General features: G+C 37.2%; 1 protein-coding gene, 1 long non-coding RNA gene and 2 pseudogenes across 6 annotated transcripts in view; 3 read left to right on the forward strand and 1 right to left on the reverse strand.

The window, feature by feature from the left end:
• Positions 1–24,582, forward strand: part of LOC147913243 (uncharacterized) — a 162,388-nt gene that overhangs the window by 21,168 nt on the left and 116,638 nt on the right. The gene's annotated exons all lie outside the window — the stretch shown is intronic.
• On the forward strand, positions 808–10,207 carry LOC101404348 (olfactory receptor 13C7-like). Its single transcript, XM_087419368.1, has one exon. The coding sequence runs from the start codon at positions 6,429–6,431 to the stop codon at positions 7,365–7,367; it is 939 nt and encodes a 312-aa protein (XP_087275494.1). The 5' UTR covers positions 808–6,428; the 3' UTR covers positions 7,368–10,207.
• On the reverse strand, positions 17,377–18,464 carry LOC147913244 (olfactory receptor 13D1-like; annotated as a pseudogene).
• Positions 20,202–23,935, forward strand: LOC101403820 (olfactory receptor 13C2-like; annotated as a pseudogene).

Genomic DNA, 24,582 nt, shown 5'->3' on the forward strand with positions numbered 1-24,582 from the left:
AGCCCTGCCCTTCAGCAAATATCAGGTGGAGAACTTAGACTTCCACCCTCTTCCAGCTGTTACAGGTGCCCTTTCCCTCCAGACAGACAGGGTTTCAGAGGAGGATTAGTAGGAAATCAGGGTTTTCACCACAGCCCTGTGGTAATGAATCCTACCACCCCCACTGTGTCGTGAAGGCCATGTGAGGAGCCTAGACTTCCACCCCATCTGGCGTGAATGAGGCAGTGACTCTTTTTCCTAAAGGCCATGGTTTTAGAGGCGGCCTGCTAAAATAGAAGATTTGAATAAGATCCAGATGCTCATAGTACCCCAAACATCCAAGATACGAATGAATATCACACTCATCATACAAAGAATCAGGTATCTCAGTTTGAATGATAAAAGACGTTCTCCAGATGCAACAACAAGATGAACAGATGTTGGAATTGTTTGACAAGGAATTTAAACAGCCGTTACAAAACACTTTAGTGAGCAATTATGCACACACTTGAAACAAATGAAAAAATAGAAGGCCTAAGCAGAGAAATAGAAAGTCTGAGGAAAGATATAGACAATATAAATAAGAACCAAAAGGATATTTAATGGAAATAAAAAATTCAATGAGTGTGCTTAACAGCAGAATGGAGGGGTCAACATGTTGCTTTCAACATGTTGGTTTGATTTTCTATTCCTTTTTCAATTTTGAGATAGAATCTAAGATCATTTTCTAATGTAAGTATTTTGGGCTACAAATTTTTTTAATCACTGGCTTTTGCTGGATTCCATAAGTTTTTATTAGTATCTTCATTATCATTCAGTTCAAAATAGTTTTATTTTTTGGTGTGATTTCATCCTCATGCTGTATGTTATTAGAAGTGTGTTATGTAAGTTCCTAATATTTGGGGTTTTTTTAGGTTATATTTTCCTTTTAAAAATGTTTCTAGCTTAATTCTATATAGTCAAAAAACATTCTGTGAATGACTTAAATTGTCTGAAAGTATTTGAAGCTATTTTAGGACCCATCATATGGTTATAGTATTCATTCTGCTATACATCCCATTTACTGAGTTCCTTGTTTCAACTGTTATATGTTTCGTACCCAGTATTGCCATGTGATTCTTTTTTGTAACTGCTTATTCCTGCTTTATGCCACCAGTATTCTTCCTTAACTCTTTAAGGATATTTACCTTGCTCATTCAAAATTTTTGCTCTCTCTTTTCCATGAATTCTGCCTCATTTTATTATTTCTTTTTTTTTTTTTTTGTGAGGAGATCAGCCCTGTGCTAACATCTGCCAATCTTCCTCTTTTTGCTGAGGAAGACCGGCCCTGGGCTAACATCCGTGCCCATCTTCCTCCTCTTTATATGGGATGCCGCCACAGCATGGCTTGCCAAGTGGTGTGTTGGATCCGAACCAGCGAACCCCAGGCCGCTGCAGCGGAGCGCGCACCCCCAACCGCTTGCGCCACCGGGCCGGCCCCCTATTATCTTTCTTTTATAATGGTTGCGTTCACCATTTATCACGTTATTCTTCTCTATGGAATTCATTTTCCCCTGAGGTACTTTGGTCAGTAGTGTGTACCCTATGAAGAAAAGGCAAAAGTCCAGGCCTTAACGTGCTACTTCAGATAAGTTCAACATTTGGGGCTCCCCAAGGCAGAGAGCCCATTGTACTACACTTCGGGTATGTGCAAATATATTTTCTCACCTGAAAACCGTGACTCTTAGGGTATCTTTCTTCATCTCTTGCTGGATGCTGTTCTTTTTGAAGTCCTTTTCTTCATTGATAAAATTATCCCAGCTTTTGTAGTGAGGTAAGGCAGAAGGAGGGAACTCTGGGTAGGCTGCTCTGTGTGCACGTGTAGTGAGTTGTGCACTCTTCACTTCTTAGTTCTGGACCACTCTGATGTTACCTTATCTACCTTAGTTTGAGAAGGTTAGAGGAGGGTCAAGCATAATTTCCCCATGGCAGTGTAGTAGAGAAGGAAGAATTTGACTCATAACTACTCCCTCAATGTATTTCTTGTCAGTGGCTACATTCTGTTTCCTTGGGTTTCTTCCAGTTTCATTCTATTCTTCAGATTGATACACTTTTAATCTTGTTTCCAAGGCATTTCCACATTTGAATGGGGAAGAAGTCAGAAGATTGTGCTAGTTTTCTCTCTCCAGAAACTGGAAATATATTAAATTACTTTCATAATATGTTGTTTATTGAATGGTTAATTAGATTAATAAAGTATAAGAAAGAAACAGCCCTCATATTGAGACCTATCTTTAAACTGAGTTGTTAGATTGACCTGTTATTTTTCCCATGCCTCCCTCTCTTGCCATCTCAACCGCATTTATTGATCTGCAATTTTGTTTTGTTTTAAATCACAACTCTGATCCTTCCACTGCTTGGCTTAGGAGATATGCCATTTAAATTCTAGTTAAGTGATCCCAATTTGCTGTCCCTGTTCTGTTCCTTATATCATGGACTAATTGGTATTTACTTGCTGCCTTTTACTATCCCTCCAATCTGTCACTCTTCTGTCTTGCTAGATTCTTTCCTGTCAGGTACAAAACCCACTTATTAGAGAAACAGACAGACTGCAAGCAAGAGAGAGAATGATAATGAGGCTGTGAGAGAGACTCTGATGGTCAAAGGAGTGAATATACTGATCACGACGTAGCCGTGCTATGGCTAATATTAACATTTTGATAAACTTTAGCCTGAGGATCTAGATGAGGGTCTGTGTTCATTCAAAAAAAAACTGTGTGAAAACATTACTCTTATCTAACTTCAAGGTGATGAAATGAAATTTTCTAGGCTTATCTCAAAATCAAAATTTTGTTCACACTTCAGATAAAATATAGCCATATTTGAATGGAGTAAATTATTTTAGGTGACAGAAGAGGGCTGAGCCAGATTAAGTGTGTGATACTTAATTATATTGTTACTTTCTCTTTAGACAGACTGAAATGGCCAGGTATACCAGCCTCCTGATAAAGGGACAAGAAGATGGCGTTTGAATGCTCTGTAACTAAGAGATACAGAGGGACCTGGGAGTTAAGGAACTTTAGTAGTATGTGCCAGTGCCTCAAGGGAAAAGCATGGATTGATGTGTGGCCCAGCATGAGGGAGAGCAACGTGAAGGCAGAATCCAGGGCAAGCTCTGTTTGGAGTATAGACAAGCAGTTGGCATTAGGGAAGTTGACCCCAGATATTAAGACTGTAGGCATTGGCTTGCCATTCTTGTAATGGGCTGTAGTACCTGGCAGGGGGAGTAAAGTAATTTATGGGATCTAGAGAAGAAGCAGATGTAGTTCCCAGAACAGGAAGGCCTCAATTAGTAAACACTGAATTGAATGAAATCAGAAAGGGAGAAGATGAGGTGGTAGACTAGGGCTTGGAAATGTTGAATAGCAGTACTTGATCCTGAGCGCCTATAAGTTCATCTTGATTGTTTCTTCTTACCATACTGGCCTCGAAAGGGATGGAATGTTGTAGCTGTAGGTGATATTTATGGGGTGGCTGAGTACCTTTGAGACAACAGCTATATCATCCTGTATCTACCAGAGTAGTTTAGGGAAATACACAAATATTCTCCTTCTGTTCCTCATTGAAAGTTCTGAAAATAGTACTGTCTCACAGAATTACTGTGAGTAGTACTGCTCAGATACCTGGGTCCTGTACTCCCTCCAATGTCTGGGAATGGCCAGACCAGTAGTGATGCTGGGTGGGGCAACGTGGGCTTGGACTGGATTCCATGTGAGTTCTGGTCAGCGGAAGTTAAGGTTGCCAGGTTAGCAAAGAAAAATAGATGCCCAGTTAAATTTGAGGTATTTCTAATTGGCCTTGCATCTGTACACTGGGATAAAAGAAAAATATTGCGTAGGAAATATTTGTACTGAAAATTACTTGTTTATCTGGAAAAAATTATAGGTATCTATACTACATACCCCTTTAATTATATTTCTATAATTATTTGGCTCTACTTAACATTTCTTTGTTTTGCATAATTTGCTTATAAAACTCCTTGCAGTTATGGTCTATCTTGCATTTGCATTGTAATATGGCTTCCACTCCGATCACATCAGAACTATTTAATTCCTTTTTCCACTGAACATTCATTAGTGAGAAAAGATGCTCAACATTTGCATTATGAGTCAGTATACTGAAAAAGTACTTGCATAAAGTTAACAACTCTGAGAACTGCTCTCCAAATTTGATTTGTCAAAGCATATAATACTATCTTTGATGACATAAGTTGCTTTCCCATTGTTCAGGATTGTGTTGCATCTTTTGCTCAATGACTTTTTAAAAATGTTGCCCACTGACAAAAAAGAGTGCTGTTGTCAAATTTTGTTCCCTTCTTTTTAACACAACACACAATGATTTCACTTGTTTCCATGCTGGAAGAGTATTTCATAACATCCACATAAAATGACTGAATTCTTCAAGGGTTGATACTGATTTCAAAAAATAGTCATGGCAAGTGTCATAATAATCATCCACTTCAAGTCAGAATTTTTTTCCTGTTCATAAGTAAAGAGTGGTTTGCCAACATCATGGAAATTGTTGATGTGGTCTGCTCTGTGTTGTGTCATGCCAGTGTGGGCATGACTGAAGGACAGGTTGGATAAGTTTGTGATATTGTGCATGTATTTGAACAGAGGGCATGAGTGAGCAAAATTAAAATGACTGTGCCTATGATTCTGGCTGTTGAGAGAGGCCAATGAGACTAGAATGAAGCTTATGGGCTCTGAGACTCCAGGATTTAGAAGTCAAAATAAAGATGATTAGCAGATAATTTATTAAGAACAAAGTATCATTTTGACCCATGTCACAGATTACTGTCACATCTCTCCATCAGATGTAATCAATCCTAATTTTTATGTCTTGACTGTTTTACCTGCGTAGCAGTTCTAAATTTGCTTTTCCTAGACGGTATAAAGTCAGAAGAATTATTTCTGTTTTGCGAGTTACATTTTAATTACATTGTATTAGTAACTTTGTTTTAATTGCTTCTAAGAGACTTCATCCCAAAAGTACTAGAAAGTTGCTAAATTCTATCCAATCCACATTGTGAATTTTAAATTACTTGTGGGATTAGAAACATCCTCAAAGGAGCAAAGACTTTAAGTTGCTTTGGTGCTCAATTGGCTGGTCTTTTAAAGTGTCCCCTATTAGTGAAATGACTGTAAAGAGCCCCAACTTTTGTGTTTACTGGAAGTCAGTTCTATTTTGCAACTGGTTAATTGTTTGTTTATTTGTTTGTTTTTCACAATAGCAATGCCAGCTACTTAGCTACTTGAGATTAATGAAAACTGAGAAGCAGATAGTTCTTCTTTTAGTTATCTTACTGAACTTATTGAGATGGAATTTATGAGACTAGAAATCTCACAAAAAAGTAGGACTTCTTCTGTGTGTGACATTTTAATATAGAAATACTCTATATTCCAGTGAAGTGGGGATACAAATAATTATAATGTATTGCTACTGCTTAAGACATTTTGAATGACCTGTTCCTCTTTGTTGTGGATATTCTGAATCTGCAGTGAGAGGAAGATCAGCAGAGCAGCTGTTAGAGCAGAAGAAGCTGATTTCTGTGCAGGGAGAAGAGAATACGTATTTTCTCATACCTGGAAGTAAAAGAGCAAATCGCCTGTCACTTAAATTTCTTAGTTTGTATGTTTATTTATGGTTTGACTGTAGATTGAAGCATGTGCACCAGAGTTTTTGAGATCAACTTGTCATTCGTAATGTGTATCAGGCAGGACAACAGAGTTACCTAGACATCTGAATTTGTGCTGAAAAAGACAAAGAAGAATAATTTTATCTAAAAATGTTTTCTTTTACAAACATTACTAATGCCTATAGTTGATATTCTTAGGATATTGCAGGTATACATTTCCCCCCAAGTTAGAAATAACCAAAAGTTCTTTTTCTAAAAATGTATCTTTTCAGTTGTTCTTCTAGCCACAAAACTCTTCCAAAATTGAGGTTAAATTACCATTGAAGCAGGATTTACATATACCATTTTGTTTTAGTAACTGAATAACAGTGATTTATGTTAAGGCTAACATATTAGTTGTGATCTGGATTGTTTGGTCAAAATGTTGTGGTGAAATTGCATTCAAAATAATTTCAAATTTATAATGTAAGTGAGATACATTGTTCTAACCTAGTTGTATGTGTTCTGGATCTCTTTTCTAGCAAGGACATATTTTTTCTGGAGCTAAAGCCTCCTTCGTGAGGTCTAAAAGTCTAACTGATCTTAGCTTAGAGGATCGTAACACATTCTTATGCTGTCTGTGTATCCAACTATAGGTTCATATTACCCGTAAGGGAAGCCACTTAAGGATGCAAACAACGCTTACAAATACAAAACTCTTACAAATCTGTGTAACAGATTCACGTGCATACTGGCCACTGCAGAATTCCTTTTGGTGAAAGAAAATATTAACATGGGAAAGACCAATCAGTCTTCTGTGACAGAATTTTTCCTCTTGGGGCTTTCTAGCTACCCAGAGCTCGAGGCCATTTACTTTGTGCTGGTCCTGTGCATGTACTTGGTGATCCTGCTCGGAAATGGAGTCAACATCATTGTAAGTATCTATGACTCCCGCCTGCACACCCCCATGTACTTTTTCCTCAGTAACTTATCATTCTTGGACATTTGCTACACCAGTTCTTCTATTCCCCTATTTCTCAGCAGCTTCTTAACTTCGAAGAAAACTATTTCCTTCTCTGGATGTGGAGTGCAAATGTTTCTCTCCTTTGCTATGGGGGCCACAGAGTATGTCCTTCTAAGCATGATGGCATTTGACCGCTATGTGGCCATTTGTAACCCTCTGAGATACCCCATCATTGTGAACAAGGCTTCATACGTGCCCATGGCTGCTGGGTCCTGGATTGCAGGGAGTGTCAATTCTGTGTTGCAAACCTCTCTTGTAATGCGGCTTCCTTTCTGTGGGGATAATGTCATTAATCATTTTACTTGTGAAATCTTGGCTGTCTTAAAATTGGCCTGTGCTGATATCTCCATAAATGTTCTTAGCATGGTTGTTGCTAGTATGATTTTTCTTGTGGTCCCAGTACTTTTCATTTTTGTTTCCTATGTTTTCATTCTCTGCACCATCCTGAGGATTCCTTCTGCAGAGGGAAGGTGCAAAGCCTTCTCCACCTGCTCTGCCCACCTAACAGTGGTGATTATATTCTATGGAACCATCCTCTTCGTGTATGCAAAACCCAAGGCTAAAGACTCTTCTGGTGCAGACAAAGTACAAGTCACAGACAAAATCATCTCTCTCTTCTATGGAGTTGTGACACCTATGCTCAATCCCCTCATCTATAGTTTGAGGAACAAAGACGTGAAGGCAGCTGTGAAGAATATACTGTGTTAGAAATGCTCCTCAGAGGGAACATGAATGCTACTATTTTTTTAAATTTCCTTTACCCTGAATGCAGGACTAGTTCGCACCTAGAAATTCCAAAATAAATATAAAGATTGGTGGTACCATTAATTCCTGAAATTCTCATTTCTCTCTTCTTGGTATTTAAATGTGAGAGAAATCTAGGGCCTATCTTTTCCCTTCATGACTGGATTAAGGAGAAAAGGGACAGAAATTTGTGGGTAAAAGGATTCTCATACAAACCACCCACCTTCTCATGGATAACAGAATTTAGTTTAACTTTGGAATGATGAGTTCTATAATCTTATGTAAAAGGAAATACTATTTTACTAGCTTATCCTCTTATCCTCTATGTGATCACTTTTCTAGTCTCATATCTTTCTTAGGAAGATAAAGCAGAAAGTGCCTTGGTAAGGGCAGAGTGCCATATCAACTCAACATTAAATAATTCATAATGGGGTAGTCTTTGATCATATAGAGGGCAAGGGTGAGCACTTTAGGGCATTAGGAACCTGGCCTGTGTATATGTCATAGAGAGACAAAAGTAGGAAAATGAAGCTATTTTTCCTAGGGCTGATTTCCTTTTGGCTGCAAACTGGCAAGCACACATCTGTACAGAGGTTCTGAGGCAATGTGAGGCTTTGTGCAAACACCCCACTGATGGGGAAATTTGGTCTCTCATGGGTTTCAGTAGATGAGCAGTGGCATCTTTTAGTGAAAACCATGGTTAAATGACTCAAAAAAAATTACTCAGTTTCTAAAGAACTTAGTTGCACAGTTCTCTAAGAACATGGTGCTAGTGGGTTTAGCGTGTCACAAATTAGGTATTTTTGCGGTTACATGAATTTCCTGTAGCATATGAGCTTTGCGTTAATTCAGTCAGTCATTTATTCCTTCATTCAATTATTCAATCAACCAGTATTTACTGAATAACTATTTTGTCTCAGGCATTATGCTAACTGTTGGCAATATCGAAAAGCTAAACAACATGGAAACAAAAAACAAAACATGATCTAGGAACATACAGTCTTGTGGAATACAGACTGACACATAAAATGGCGGCATAATATTAAAGAGTATTCACAGCTTTTCCTCCTCCCCTACCTTCTAAGCTGAAACCTTTGTTTGCATTCATAGTATGTTGGGTCTTTATTGGGCTGAACAGAGTAATGGGTGGATTTGAAGTAATTTAAATGGGATAAACTGATCTTCAAAAAGGGCTTGGACCATCTCTAAGAAAGAAAGAAAAGAGGACGTTAGAAAGAGGGGATAAATGCAATGAAGAAGAAATCAGTGCATTCTAGAGATTTTGAAGATATCCTGAAGATAAATATGGGAGATATTTAAATAGACACTGCAAAAATAGAATTAGAGAAAAGGGAAAAAAGTGGCTAGATGTGCAGCTTTGATGCTGGTGTTCTGTGATCTTTCTTCAGTGTCTCTTGAAAACCTCAATCAGATATGCACTATACTTTAAGACATTTGGTGATGGATTCCATTTCTTTTATAGTCTCAGCATGCTAGGACTGGCCATAAGATTGGTTAACTCAAGTGGATCACAATTAAAATGCAGTGTGTTAAGTGCTGTTATGGGGGAATATGTAAAATTCCCTGGGAAGGGAAAGGACTATTTCTGCTTGGTTGAGCTGGGAAAATCAATCCTTCTGGTGGTATTGTGCAGAAGAATTTTTCAGGCAGAGATCACAGCATGTGGCAAGATATGAACTACCACTAAGAGTTTAGAACTTGGATGTCTTGTTGGTGTAGTGACAGGGGAAAATATTGGAAAGGCAGGTTGGAGCCAAATTATGGGGGCTTCAGATGCTAAGATAAGAAGTCAGCGTCTCTATAGGTTTGAGATGATCGCCTTCTGTTCTCTGGAGCCCAGGAGGGTGCATCAGTGCTACCACACAGATGAGCACATTCTAAGAAGTCAGGTCTCTGATACCCCTAACCCTCTACTTGGCTCTGCTTTTGTCTGTTTTATATGCCTCAGAGTTCCATATAATACTTTATTTGGAAAAAAGTATTCTGTTGTTAGGAAGAGTTTTAAAACCACTAAGGTGGGCAATAGAATCCAATAAGAGTTATAAGAAAGAGATTGATGCTTTTGGGTTGGTGTTTTAGAAAGATCACTTTGGCACTGGGGAGGATAAAGTGGCATACCCCCTTGCTGATAAATTCCCAGGACTGTTTCACATTCCTTGGCCAGCCACTAGCCCTTACCTTGTCTTCTTTCCTGTAGGCTTCAGCGTACCGGGACCTACCCAATTCGTTGGAGTTTCTATTCCCTTCTTGACTGGTTGTGGAATAAAGTATGTCAAATAACTTTCATGATCCCTTGGTTTAAAGATTTACTTTAATTAATAGAGGCAGTAGAGAAGAAAAAGAAAATAACATGAATGGGAACATTTCTCAGGTTTAGGAAATCTTCCAGGCTTTACCAGAATTGGCTCTGATATACAGATACTGGCTATATATGGTCACCTCTGCATCTTTCCTAGGGCTCGTAGTCCTTTTTCCTTAGTGGTAGATCTTCCCAGCACCTAAGTCTGAGAGAAAAATGCCTCTAATCATACACCAATGTCTGTTTTGCTGTATGTTGTTTGAGGATGATATTGTTTAAATACTTCATGTGGTGCAGAGGGCCTATGTGACTCCTGAAGGCAAGCTTCTTCCTTCATTCTTTCCTTATGTTTCTGTTCCTTCCTTTTAAACTTGGGATTAAACTTTACCAGGTGATTAAAGTATGTTTTTATGTCACTAACTGATCCCTACACTCTATAGTATTTGCCCCTCAAGTGTTCAGTATTCACATTGCTCTACGTATATTCATTGGTGCTCACAAATACATTCATGTATGACAATGTAAAGAACATTGTGAAGAGAACTGAAATCAAATAGTATGGCCTTGGACAATCTCTGAATTCACTCATTTTCTAAACCTAAGTTTCATAATTATTAAAATCCAACTTGAACAGATTGCTTGGTCAATGTGAGGTGGCTATCCAATGAAGTTCTTTATATGAAAATGTTTGAAAACTTTAAAGTACTAGAAAAAAGGGAAATATTAAATTATGATTTTATTTATTAGTTTCTCAATAGCGGGGACTAGAACCTTTATTTCTTCTGTGTCCCGCTACACTCTAGTAATGTATCATATTTTCTATAAGTGCTTTTAGGTCTGTTAGAGGAGCCCAATAAATACAATACTTATTGTTTAGTTGACTGATTTATTGAAAATTGGCTGATTGAACTGAATATAGACTATACCAGTGAAGAGATGCATTTATCATGTTAAGGTGAATGAAAAGATAAAATAATTGAAAATAAAGTCACAGAAACAAATGTTTCTGTTGAGAAAGTGAAAGGTTTGCTCCTGCTACGTAGAAGTGAATTTGTGCATGCACCAGAAATAATTTGATTTTATGCGCTGCTTGGAAGAGTTTATGATACTTTTCAGAAGAAGAAAAACATTCAGAAGTGATGTTCAAGACATATTTTTTCACCCAAAGACCCAAACCCCCAGGGTGTGGAAAATCAATGCATTTTATTAAGGAATGTAAAAGTAAAGACAAAACGGCTTTGCATCTTGCTCTTGAGTAGTGTTCCATCCAATGGCAGAAATGGGGTAAACTGAAATAAAATAATTATTTATTGTGATAAAACCTGTTATAAAACTAAAAACAGTAAAATCACAGAAAAACATCTTCCAGGAGTAGATCATAAACATTTTACCTAGTTTGAAGGATAAGTAGTATTTATCCAAGTGGAAAGTAGGGGACAGACATCCCAGGTGAAGAGCACGATAGAACAACATTTTCAAAGCAGACATGGACTTGATTCATGAGGCATGTTCAAAGGATGGCAGGAGCCAGAACAAGGCTTCAGTGATTTAATAAGAGGGCAGCAGGGATGTGTTTTAACTATCAACGAATAACTAGAAGGACTAATAAGATGTACCCAATAGAAACATTTTGTGAGTTCAGAATTAAGGCTTCCTTCTATTCCCAGATAGTTAGATCCTTTAAAGTCCTGCTTGGCTCCAAAACTTATTCTTAGAAGAGAGTCACACTGCTGTGGCTTTCTTGTAATAATCTTTGGAAAAAAGCTCCCCAGGAAGATAGTAAGTCCAAGGGAGGGTTCTTCTGCCCAGTTCTACTCACAGCCATTCTCCTCCTGGGTTTAAGCTGGAACAATGAATATGGACCGATAGAGAATAATCAGCCCCCATTCCTTTGTCATAGAAAAGGACACATCTAATATGTTCATAATTGGCATAGATTGTTTTTATAGATTCACACATATTCCTGCCCTTATTAGAGAAAAAATGTAGTAGCTTCAAGGGAAGACAAAGATTTTTAGATTGTCCAGTTTCTTCTAAATTGATCTACAATGTCCTGCCTAACAAGATGACATCTGCATGGAATGAAAATGCGTCATTTATCCACAGACTGGGCTTTGTAAAACAAGCTGGATATCAGCTCTTGGGTTTCAGGCTTCTTGGTGGGACACACATGATAAAGAAAGGCTCCGTAGTCTTCTGAAACATAAATCTCAATGACATCAAGGGTCAAGGGCCTGAGCTAGAGTGAATATTCCTGGCCTTTCATCAGTGAAATATGCCAGTAACACCAGGATAAGAATGTGTTATTTTAAATTGTATTGATGATATAATCTGTGGCTGACCATGTAATCTGATTTGCATGCCACAGTGCAGATTTATGCCTGTTTGTCCCAGTATAATTGTTTATAAAACCCTGTTTCAGCCTCAGAAGTGTCCTGGTTTGGATGATAAGTGATATTGTGGTCCTTGTCACATTGTAGAGTTGCTCAGAAATACTGTTGCTCAATTTCTACCAGGCTGGAAAATTGGTGGATTTGAAGGGTTTCTTTCCTAGTGAGGTGCTATTGAAATTTTTTGCTTTCTTAGACATGCATTACTGTACCTAGACCTTTTCCTTCCATGCTCTAACAACCAAAAGATTATCTTTGGGTCAAAACAAATAGAACGGAACATAAATATAATCTCATAAAGATGTTTGTGGGAAAGTCAAGCACTTTCAGTATAAAATTTAGGATCAGTTCATCAATTTCTACAGAAAAAGCTGCTGGGGTTATGTTTGGGATTCTGTGATTCCAGAGAAAAATTTGGGGAGAATTAATTTAACAATACTAAGTAAATTCATCAACATGATATATCTATCCATTTATTTTGGTCTTCTTTAATTTCTCCCAGAAGGTTTTGTAGTTTTGGTGTAGAGGTCTTATTCCTAAAAAATTGAGTTTATTCTTTAATATTTTTGATGCTATTTTAAAGAGACTTAAAAAAAAACTTCTTTCTCAGGATTGCTCTATTTGGGGTCTTTTGTGGCTTCATACAAATTTTAGGATTTTTTTTCTATTTTGGTGAAAAATGTCGGGAATTTTGATAAGGATTACATTGAATGTGTAGATTGCTTTGGGTAGTATGGACATTTTAACAATATTAATTCTTCCAATCCATGAGCACAGAATATCTTTTCATTTATTTGTGTCTTCAATTTCTTGCATCAATTTCTTACAGTTTTCAATGTACCAGTCTTTCACCATCTTGGTTAAATTTATTCCTCGGCATTTTATTCTTTTTGATGCAACTGTACATGGGATTGTTTTCTTAATTTCTCTTTTTACTCCTAGTTCATTGTTAGTGTATAGAAATGCAACTAATTTTGTGTCTTGCAACTTTAATGAATTCATTTATTAGTTCTAACAGTTTTTTTGGTGGAGTCTTTAGGGTTTTATATGTATAATATGTTATCTGCAAATAGAGACAGTTTTACTTCTCCTTTGTAATTTGGGTGCCTTTTATTTCTTTTGCTTGCCTAATTGATCTAAGACTTCCAGTCTGAATAAAAGTGGTGAGAATGAGCATGCTTGTCTTGTTCCTGATCTTAGAGGAAAAGCTCAGCTTTTCCCCACTGATTATGGTGTTGGCTGTGGGCTTGTCATATATGGCTTTTATTATGTTGAAGTATGTTCTCTCTGTACGCAGTTTGTTGAGAATTTTTATCAGGGATGGATGTTGAATTTTGTCAAATGCTTTTTCTGTATCTATTGTGATGATCATATGACGTTATCCGTTATTTTGTTAATATGGTATACCGTGTTGATTGATTTGCAGATGTTGAACCATCCTTGCACCCCTGGAATAAATCCCACTTGATCATAGTGTATGATTTTTTTAACGTATTGTTGGATTTGGTTTGCTAGTATTTTGCTGAGGATTTTGCCGTTTTATATTTCATTGATTTCTGCTGCTATCTTTATTATTTCCTTCCTTTCTTTCTGGTACGCCAATTACATGTCTGTTAGATCTTTTGCTTTTTGTCTCTAAGTCCTTGATTCTTTATCACCTCCATTCTGTTGTTGAACTCATTCAGTGAATTTTTAAATTTCTGATATTTAACTTTTCAGTTTTAGAATTTCCATTTTTTTATAGTTTTTATTTCTTCACTGAGATTTCTTACTTTTCTTTCCTTGTGAGTATATTCTCCTTTACTTCATTTAAGTAGATATAATAGTTGCCTTATCATCTTTTCTGCTAATTCCAACATTTGGGCTATCTCAGGGCTGGTTTCCATTGATTGCCTTTTTATCTTCAGAGCGGGTCACATATTCATGATTCTTTGTATGTTGAGTAATTTTGGATTGTATCCTGGACATTGTGAAGACTCTGAATTCTTTTTAAATTCCTCTGAATAGTTTTAGTTTTGATGTTTTATTTTTTTGAGAAAGATCAGCCCTGAGCTAACATCCATGCCAATCCTCCTCTTTTTGCTGAGAAAGACTGGCCCTGAGCTAACATCCATGCCCATCTTCCTCTACTTTATATGGGATGCCGCCACAGCATGGCTTGAAAAGCGGTGCATCAGTGCACCCCTGGGATCCGAACCCCGGGCCACCAGCAGGGGAGCACGTGCACTTAACCACTATGCCATGGGGCCGGCCCCTTGATGTTTTGGTTTTAAGATGAACCTGATTTGACTGAAACTGCAAACTTGGTCTTTTTGTTAATAGTTCATGTCTTAGTTCAAGATTTTTTTACAGCTTTAGCTGAGTTGTGTATACACAGCACAGGGGTAAATCAGAGAACTGGGCCAAGATTTTTACACAGAATTTGATGTTTTCATTTCTGGATCTCCCCTTTCTTGCATTCCTCCCTTACTTTACAGTGCCTGTGTTTTCCCAGAGCTCTGCTGGTTTGTCCAGAAAGACTGCCAGTTTACTACCAGTTTTTACTACTCCATACAGTGCCTAGTTCAGACTATAGCCATAAAAATTCCACCAGAATATCACTTCTTCCAAGTGATTTTCTTTTTTTGTATTTTGTGCAAAGTTTGTAGTTGTCAACTCTGAGATGCTTGAGTCTGATAGGAGCTTATTCAAGCAGCAGAAATCAGAAGTCCCCCCTTCACATTTTGTGACTAGAATGTTTACACCTCTTCCTTCCTAATTCACTAATGGATCGTACTTACATTGTTTCCTAAAATGCCTCAAAAACAAAGTAAAGCTGATATATGGGATGGAAAACACGCTACAATGAATAAGGAATTTGAAATTCTCCTGAGGCCAGAGTTGAGCATACTGCAAGAGTTAAATAATATATAATAACTTAATAGTCAGATTTTAATATATTATTATCCCATTAATGATTAAATGTGGCATTATGTGAAAGCAGCTGGCTCATGGGGGGGCTCATTACATTTTATTATCTTCCTTTTTTCTATCTGGCTTTTTAGTCTCTTTTGACCCCTAGTCTACTTCTAGTCTATTCCTTCCTTGATCAGGTAAAATGAAGGCCTCCCTCCAGAGTTCATCTCCTGCTAATGCTCCCTCCTTTTTGTGCCTTATTCAAATACAACCATTCAAGAATCCATGATTAACTATGTTATTTTCCAAAACTCAGAAAACAAATGAGGAAAATAAGTGATGGGATGAGAAGTAATATTAAAGTAATGCATAATATGTACATAAAATGTGCTAGGTAACTTGTATATGCTATTTTTATAAGTTCCTTGTCATTAATTAATGTTGATGGAATGTACAACATATGATAGTCCCTCGCTGTCTCATTCAGATACAGACACCCAGGAATTCTTGTTTAATGTCCTTATTTTCAAGAACCAGAGAGCAAATGAGGAAGGTGTTGGATGGATAGGGCAGTATTATTTAATTAATGCATAATATATACTATGTGTTGTGCTAGGTGTCATATATACATTATTTTAAAAAATAATTTTAATTAACTAATGATGATAGTGTTAATGTAAGTGTTGCCTTCATTTTTGCGTTGATTACTTCTCTCACTTATTTAATACTATTAGGGGCTGGGGAATTCAATGCTGGATGTAACATTTTCCCTGCTCTCAAGGATTAGTTCCAGAAGGCTTTGTAAGGTAGATGAAAAAATTTAGGCTCATATAAAGGTCACACAGATCATAAATGGCAGCCAAGACTTAAGCCCATTGTCTGTCTATATTTCCTATACATATTAATTTTAGAATACGTTTGAGGAATAAGTTAAATATCAACAGAGATTTCAAGACGACAAGAACTGTGAGAAATTCTTAAAAAGTGAAGAAAAGGTTATCTATTAATGATGGTGCCATTTCTCTGAAGAAGAATTACAATTTTGATTCTGAATTTTGATTTTGAATCAGGGTCTTTTCATTTGTGCTGCAAACGGAATTTTGTTTGTGGCAAGAACAAAACAAAACAACAAAAGATCCTTCTCCTCCGAGGTATTTTGACAACATTCTTCAGAAATCACCACCATATATGTGGAGTTAATTTAAAATACATTCTTAAAATTAAAATCTGAGTTTATAGTGCAGAATTGGAGCAGAAATATAAAACCAGAGGGGCAATGATGTCTTAAGAAACATCACTATATATTACAACTCAATGGTCACTCAAAGCGGAAATTTTCATGACCTTTTCAGTATATTTTATTCAGTCCTTTATCCTCCATTTTCCCCTACATTTAAAGATTAGTTGCTGTTTTACAAAAGTGTTTGGAATTGTAGTTTGGGGGATAAAATAGTATATAAAGTTCATTTCTCTTAGTTCTCTGTGTGGTGTTTCAGATATTTGGACTTGTATTTTTACTATTCTTTTTCCATTTTAATTAATTAATTCAACAGTTAATGACTGCCACTATTTTTGGTTAACTTGGCATTGTACTTCATACAGAGAACACGGAGCCATAGTTCTGCCATTGGGAAGATTTTGCAAGCCCACAAACGGTTATAGCATAAAAGAAAAATTGCTGTAGTAGGTAAGGGTCACGATAGCATAGAGGAGGGGGTAACTAACACAAAGGAATATTGGAAGGCTTTACAGAGGATGTAACACTTGACCTATTTCTTCTGTTATTGCTAAGATTTCGCTAGAGAAGAAGGAGAAATGTGACAATGCAAAGGAAATAGCATGTGCTATTATCCTTAGGTGAGAAAGAACATGAAATAATTGGGTAACTACATAGTGAGTGGAGCACAGTGTGTGTGAAGTGAATGGGGGCAACATGGGCAGGAAACAAGAAGGTGAAATATGTAGTTGGAAATGTAGGTTAGGGCAGATGAAGTCTCTGGGTAAAAGAAAAAAAAAGCAAGCATAAACAAACAAATGTTTCAAAAGGATTTCATTTTGTTTTATTTGTTAAGTAGTTGTTATGTATTGAATCTTCTTGGAAAGACTTAATTTCAAATATTTTTTGTCTTGCTCCCATAAGTTTACTTGCATTTCTTAGACTACTTAGCCCTAATTTTTATGAGAATACAGTCATTTTCAGAAAGTGGTATTATTAGGCTATTGATCTTGAAATTTCTTTCTAACTCTGAAATTCTGTGATTCTGCATATGACCTTCTTTTGCACTGTTTATATTTAAAACTCTTGCTTCAAAATATGTGAGCTTCCTTTGTAAATTCAAAAGATAAACTCAGAGATGCCAGTGTCTCATCATTTTCTCCAGAACAGTCTACTTGTTAATTTTCTCCTAGCCTCACGCACCTCCTTGTTCCTCAGACTGCAGATGATAGGACTGAGCGTGGGGGTGACTACCCCGTAGAACAGGGTAATCAGTTTGTCTGAAGTCATGTCTTTGGACTTTAGCTTCATGTATGTGAAGAGGATTGTCCCATAAGACACAATCACCACTGGTCTGTGGGCTGAGCAGATGGAAAAGGCCTTTTTTCTTCCTTCAGCTGAATTGATTTTCAGTACAGAATAGATCATGAAAATATAGGAAACAGAAATTAGCATAATGGAGCAAATGAAAATATTACATCACCCAACATTATTACACTCTCATTCAAGAAAATATCTGTGCAGGCTAGCTTTATTAAAGTAAATATTGCACAAAATATGATCAATAATATTTCTCCCACAGACCACTCATAATATGAGCACGTTTTGTGCCAGTCTGTTGAGAAAGTCTAATCCCCAGGAAATAGCTGCTATCTACACACAAATTGCCTTGTTTATGATGATGGGCTATCTTAGAGGTTTGCTGATGGCCATGTAGGAGCCATATGCCATCACTGACTGCCAGGAACACACACTCTATGGACCCTCATAAAGAGATAGACATTTATATAATACAACTGTGAACGAGCTAATTTTTTTTGTGATAGGAAGTTTGTCAGCACAGAGGGGACAAAAGAGGATGTGTACCAGATATCCAGGAAGGAGAGGCTACCAAAAAAGAAGTATGTGGGGGGCCAGGCTGGTGGCGTAGTGGTTAAGTGTGCGCTCTCTGCTTCGGCGGCCCGGGGTTCCCGGGTTTGGATCCCGAGCACGCACCGACGCACCACTTGTCAAGTCATGCTGTGGCGGTGTCCCATATAAAGTAGAGGAAGATGGGCATGGATGTTAGCCCAGGGCCAGTCTTCCTCAGCAAAAAGAGGAGGATTGGCATTGGGTGTTAGCTCAGGGCTAATCTTCCTCACAAAAAGAAAAAAAAGAGAGAAGAAGTACATGGGCATGTGGAGGTGGGATTCTAGGAGGGCTAAGATGACCAAGGCGCTGTTACCCAGAAGGGTGACCATCACTAAGCATATGACAAAAAGGAATTTTGTCAGCTCCTTGGTACTCAGAAAGATCTCTCAGAATAAACTCAAGTTCGGTTGTCCAATTTGTCCTTTCCATTTTACTTTTTCATGCCTGGAATAATCCAGAAAAAGAAACAGCATATGAGTTAAATGAGTGGTCCCAAATTACATAAAGTGGGAGGTAATTGGGGTAGGACATCCAACAACCATGGGAGCGCTAGCTGGAGTAATGGTAACAGCAGTGAGATTAGCTCATGGGATTCCTCTCCTAGCCCATAAAGCGGCTGAGGTACACTGGTAACTTAAAAATGCAGGCTTCTATATTCCATTTCCTGAGATTGTAATATACAAGGTCTGAGGCAGGGAAGAATTATTTGCGTTTACAACAAACATCTGTTATTTCTGAGGCGGTTGATCTACAAACCTCACTTTCAAAATCATTATTTTGGAGAGAACAGGCTTTGTTCTTTTCAATAAAGATTTACTTGATGTTACACTATGACATTCACTAACAATATCATTTATTTAGGGTTTTACAGTTTACAAATGTGTTCACACACATTACTTATTATCACTGTAATTCTCTGCGGAAAACGAAATCTAGAGAGAAGAAATTTTTATAAAATCATAGCAAGTGAAGAAGCTTCCATTCAAATCTGATTTTTCTGATTTTAAACCCCATGTATTTTTTACTACACTTTATTATCGTCCAAAACCTGTATAAGTCGGCAAAAGGGTAGGAATCAGGCATTTAAAAAAAATAATGCTCTCCAGACGATTTTAATGTGCAACCAAGGATGAGAGGCCACTGATCTAGTGGAGTGTCCATCAAACTTTAGTGTATATATATATATATATATATATATATATATATAAACCACTTGGGAGAATCTTGAAAAATACAGATTCTGATTTAGTGGGGCTGAGATGGGTCCTGAGATCTGCATTTGTTAACATGTTACTAGGTGATGGTGCTTTTCTGCAGAACACACATAAGTAGCAAGACCTCTTAGATCATCTCTCTCCAATACCTTGGACAGCACCATTGGTACTTCAATTGTGTGAAGAATAGTAAGTGGATAGTAGATAATGTGAAACTGAATATTCTGGTGAGACTTGGAGGTGAAACTTCTGTGTAGTTTATTGCAAACAGTTCCATGTTCTTTAGATTTTAGATATACAAGCAACCAAATAGCACATAGCCTATCCATATGAAAGTCCTTCGTCTTCCACTTGTTGAATTTGCAGTTGGAGCCAAAATTTTTTTAAAGAAGGAATTTTGGGTTAGCTAAAGCACCTGAGTTGTGCACCAAAGAGCATGGAGCAAACGTCTTCAATTTGAAAGAGTAAATTAAGTATTGAATCCTAAAATTAAAGAGTAAATATTAGCAAATGGCATTCCTGTTTATAGCAAATGAATCACAGAATGTGTTTTTAAAAACAGCTCTGGGGGCCGGCCCTGTGGCACAAGCGGTTAAGTGTGCGCGCTCCGCTGCGGCGGCCCGGGGTTCGCCGGTTCGAATCCTGGGCGCTCACCGACTCACCACTTATCAAGCCATGCTGTGGCAGCGTCCCATATAAAGTGGAGGAAGATGGGCACGGATGTTAGCCCAGGGCCAGTCTTCCTTAGCAAAAAAGTAGGAGGATTGGCAGATGTTAACACAGGGCTGATCTCCACACACACACACACACACACACACACACACACACACACAAAATAAATAAAAAAAATAAAAACATCTCTGCATTCTCATGATATTGTACCACGGCTGCAAAATATATCCTTGTAGTTTCAAACGATGGCTGTGGAGATGTTATAGGATTTGCCTTGTGATAGTCATTTGCCAACAAGTTATGCTGCTCCCTAAGGAAACAAGGGTCAGACCATTTAGTCAGCACAGAAGAAGGCTCAGGATCCTATTGGCTATGGAAAGCTGCGCCAAATTGTACAGGCTTACAAAGAGAGCAGGAAGAGGTGGACAGGCCAAAATCCACTCCTATTCAGTACTGCTTAAGACTGGAATTTGATTTACTACAGGAGCGTAATCAACCCGCTCTTAGTCTGCCAGTAAAAGTCTGATAGAGGCTTTGAACAAGCATCAGTAGTCTGAAGTCTATACTGAAGGTTTTTTAGGGAAGGTATGAATCAGGTCAAGTGGCATTTTGTTTCTTTTAACTTTTCCAAACTGTTCATTCCTGTTTGGAAATTATTTTCGGAAAATAATTATTTTATGCTGAGACTAAGGTAGTACATTTGACACTCTAACAGCTCCAAAACAGTGGCTGCCAAAAGATTTTACTTGCAAACATTCCTATGGGAAGTCACCCACCTCTTTTGGTGCTTTAAAGAAAGAGATAATTAATTGAGTAGAGGCCATTACTTGTATTTGTCTTACAATTCTAGAGTAACTCCTTTAGGAAGCAATTGATAGATTCCAAATATTTCATCCTTCAAAAGAGTATGTATTGAATACCTTCGTGTTTGAAATGTTTCTTGCATTTTTGTTTACTTTTATAAGATAGGGTCCCATAATCTGTTTGGGTAAAGGAAATGAAAAAAATTTAAGACTATGGATACTACCTAATAAATTTCTATTTATTTCCCACAGGACTTGAAGTTCTAGATAATTTTTGGCATCATTGCATGCTTTTGAAGTAGTTTTTCATACATGTCTATTTTGATGATGAAGAATTATGAAATCATTGTAGTACATCACAATGCACTATCTTACAACTATTAATAATATTTTTGAAGAATTTGTATTAATACAAAAATACTTATGTTAACATAGTTAAGTGAAAGAAAAACAAAAACTAGTGTTTGAGGGATAATTTAGGAGATTAGACAGTTCTCTAGATTAGACAGTCTAGACACTAGACTGTCTCTAGTGTCTAGAGACAGTAATCTCTAGAGATTAGACAGTTTCTCTCTAGAGAAAAAATAGTTAATCTTTATGAGCAAAGGGTTGGGTCCTGTAAGTCAAATTATAGAGTAGAGAAAGAGAAGGTAACCACTTTTGGAATGGAAAAACTGAGTAAAATGCTCAACTTAATGAAAACAAATAGTGAATGACAACTTAACCAGTAAAGATAAGGAAGTGGGAAAAAAGAGAATGCAGAAATGCAAAATAAGTAAGTAATAAAAATAAAATATACGGAAAGTAAAAAATGAAGTACATTAATAATTATGTTTTAAAATGAATGGACTGAATACTCTCATAAAAGCAACTATAAAAAGCGTGCAAAGGATAATCTGTCCAAAAGCTTTTTTTTTGGAGAAGACCTATGATATAAGAAAACCTCTTGTGACACCAATAAAGAAAAAAAAATCCATTGAGAATAGTAATGAAAAAGGACCTAGAACTTCTCATATAAGGGAGACCACAGACTTGTAAGGATTAAATGCAACTCCATGACAACACATTTGTTGTCATTCTATGAATAATTTCCTAGCAAAATATAAAGTATCAAAATCAACTGCTCTCAAATCGTCATGTTGAAATCTTGCTTTTTTCTGACCAATCACCTTTTTTGGTCTGATATTTCTTTTGACATGTTGGTACTGTCAATTAGATGACAAGGTATTGTAGCCTGTGAGCCAAGTTCTCTGCCAAGCGAACAATTAAGAGCTTGTACTCTGCAGCCATATGGCTTGGGTTTAAGTCCTGGCTCTACCACTTATTTAGCTATGTGACCTTGGCCTTAAGCACATTACTTAACTTTTCTGTGCCTTAGTTTCCTCCTCTATATGATGAGGGAGATGATGCTAATAATAACAGCAATTGCCTAATAGGGTTGCTCGTCAGATTAAATTAGGTAATGCACATATTAGTAAAGGATTGGCACAGAGTAAGAAATGTTAGTCATTATTTTGTCATTGATTTTACTCATTTACTCAACAAATATTTTTGAACCTCTATCTCTGCGTCCTCTCTATTGTAGATATTGGGACTGTGGCAGTAAACAAGAAAAAGTACTTGCCTGTATAAAGTTGACATGCTACTGCACAAGACCGATAATAAACATAACAGTATAATTTCAAGGAGTGACAAGATCATTATCTGTTGTGTGGCGATCTGTAGCCAACAAAAATGGTTTACTGTTCAGTTACACATAATACAATACCCATTTTTATTATAACCTCTAGTTAACATATGTGATGACAAGTATGACAAAAAGCTCAGGCTTCAGCAAAGAAGACTTAGGTTTGAATATTAGCTCTGCTGTATATGTACCGTTAGTCAACTTGCCTTAAGATTTCTGCTTTGATTTATTTATCTGTAAAATGTGGATAAAAATACCTCTCTCCTAGAACAGTGATGAGATTAAATGAATTATGTGGCATGTTGCATGTAGCTTGAAACATGTTAATTTCCTCTTCCCTTCCCTCTCTCCATTCATATCTTCCCTCTCTTCAGTCCACTTTTCTTTATTTCTTCTCTTTTTCGTTTGATCTTTTCTTTTTTTATTTTTTTTCCCCTCTGGGAGTGTGTGGTACTTGTGCATTGGTACACAGTTTAAAGTAATCATAGTAGAATACATACTTTGTTTTAATGTACTCTTACAGCTGAAAGAGAAACAGTAGAATGGAACAGGAAAACCAAACCATTCTGGTGGAATTTTTTCTGAAGGGGCTTTCTGGTTACCCAAGGCTTGAGCTGCTCTTTTCTGTGCTCGTATTAATAATGTATGTGGTCATCCTTCTGGGCAATGGCACCCTTATTTTAATCAGCATCTTGGACTCCCACCTTCACACCCCGATGTACTTCTTCCTGGGGAACCTCTCCTTCTTGGACATCTGCTACACCACCACCTCCATTCCCTCCACGCTGGTGAGCTTTCTCTCGGAAAGAAAGACCATCTCCTTCTCTGGCTGTGCAGTGTGGGTGTTCCTCTGCTTGGCCATGGGGACAACAGTGTGTGTGCTCCTGCACATGATGGCCTTTGACTGGTATGTGGCTATCTGTAGCCCTCTGAGATATTCTGTCATCATGAGTAAGAATTCCTATGTGCCCGTGGCAGCTGGGTCCTGGTTTGCAGGAGTTGTCAACTCTACAGTACAAACTGCATTTGTGGTATAATTGACCTTCTGCTGGAATAACGTCATCAATCATTTCTCCTGTGAAATTCTGGCTGTCTTGAAATTGCCCTGTGCTGAAATCTCAGGAAATTAGTTCATAATGCTTGTGACCATGACATTGTTGATACTGACACCGCTGCTGTTTTCTCCTCTTCTGCCCACCTGACCGTGGTGATAATATTCTGTGGAACCATTCTCTTTATGTACATGAAGCCCAGGTCTAAAGAAACACTTAATTCAGATGGCATGGATGCTATTGACAAACTTACATCCATGTTCTATGGGGTTGTTACTCCTATGATGAATACTTTAAACTATAGTCTCAGGAACAAGGATATGAAGGAAGCAGTAAAACACCCTACTGAGAAGAAAAGTTTTCAACAAGTAAATGAGAAAGGGATAGGAAATTTTTATAGTCATAATGTAAAATTAATTAGGGAAACCAAAACGTCAAAGAGATAGGTTCTTGCCGCTATATCAAAATTCGTTCCTCAAAGCTCTCAAGCTCTAAAATATTCTTTTTTGGTACAGTGCCTAGTGAAAGTAAATAAAAAAATTTCAGTGTTTTAGGAATCAATGATTGTAGTTTGTTGTTGTCATTGTTGAAGAGCTTGATTGTGAGGGCAACTAGAGGGATAGTGTAATAGGGAGAGAGATTTCCAGACAGGAAAAGTTACACTAGTATTAAAACCTTAAAAAATTGTTTTGATAAAATTATTTCCAAAGGTAATTTCATACTTCTTTACTTCCTTTACAAGATAGAATGAAACCTGGTTTCAGATTTTTAAAACTTAATTTAAATTATGAATTTCCAATACTGTAATTACTAAAATAATTTAGTTGACTTGGAGTCTATTCAAATATGTAATGCTAATTGTCCTCTGTCTTGCTAGCTGCATACTATTAAACTTTCTGGTTCTAGAATTGTATTGCTTTTATAACTTCGTGTTCATCTCTAACTATGAGGTGTTAAATCATTATTCTTTTCTACTTTCAACATATCTACTTGGGCAGTCTTCTTTCCGAAGACCTTCT

Source organism: Ceratotherium simum, chromosome 29, assembly GCF_057802395.1.
Source record: "Ceratotherium simum simum isolate JZ-2026a chromosome 29, ASM5780239v1, whole genome shotgun sequence".
In the NCBI taxonomy this organism is placed as follows: Eukaryota; Metazoa; Chordata; class Mammalia; order Perissodactyla; family Rhinocerotidae; genus Ceratotherium; species Ceratotherium simum.

Excerpts from the sequence above, each read along its gene's own strand:
- LOC101404348 (XM_087419368.1), top strand. The coding sequence starts at position 6,429 with ATGGGAAAGACCAATCAGTCTTCTGTGACAGAATTTTTCCTCTTGGGG.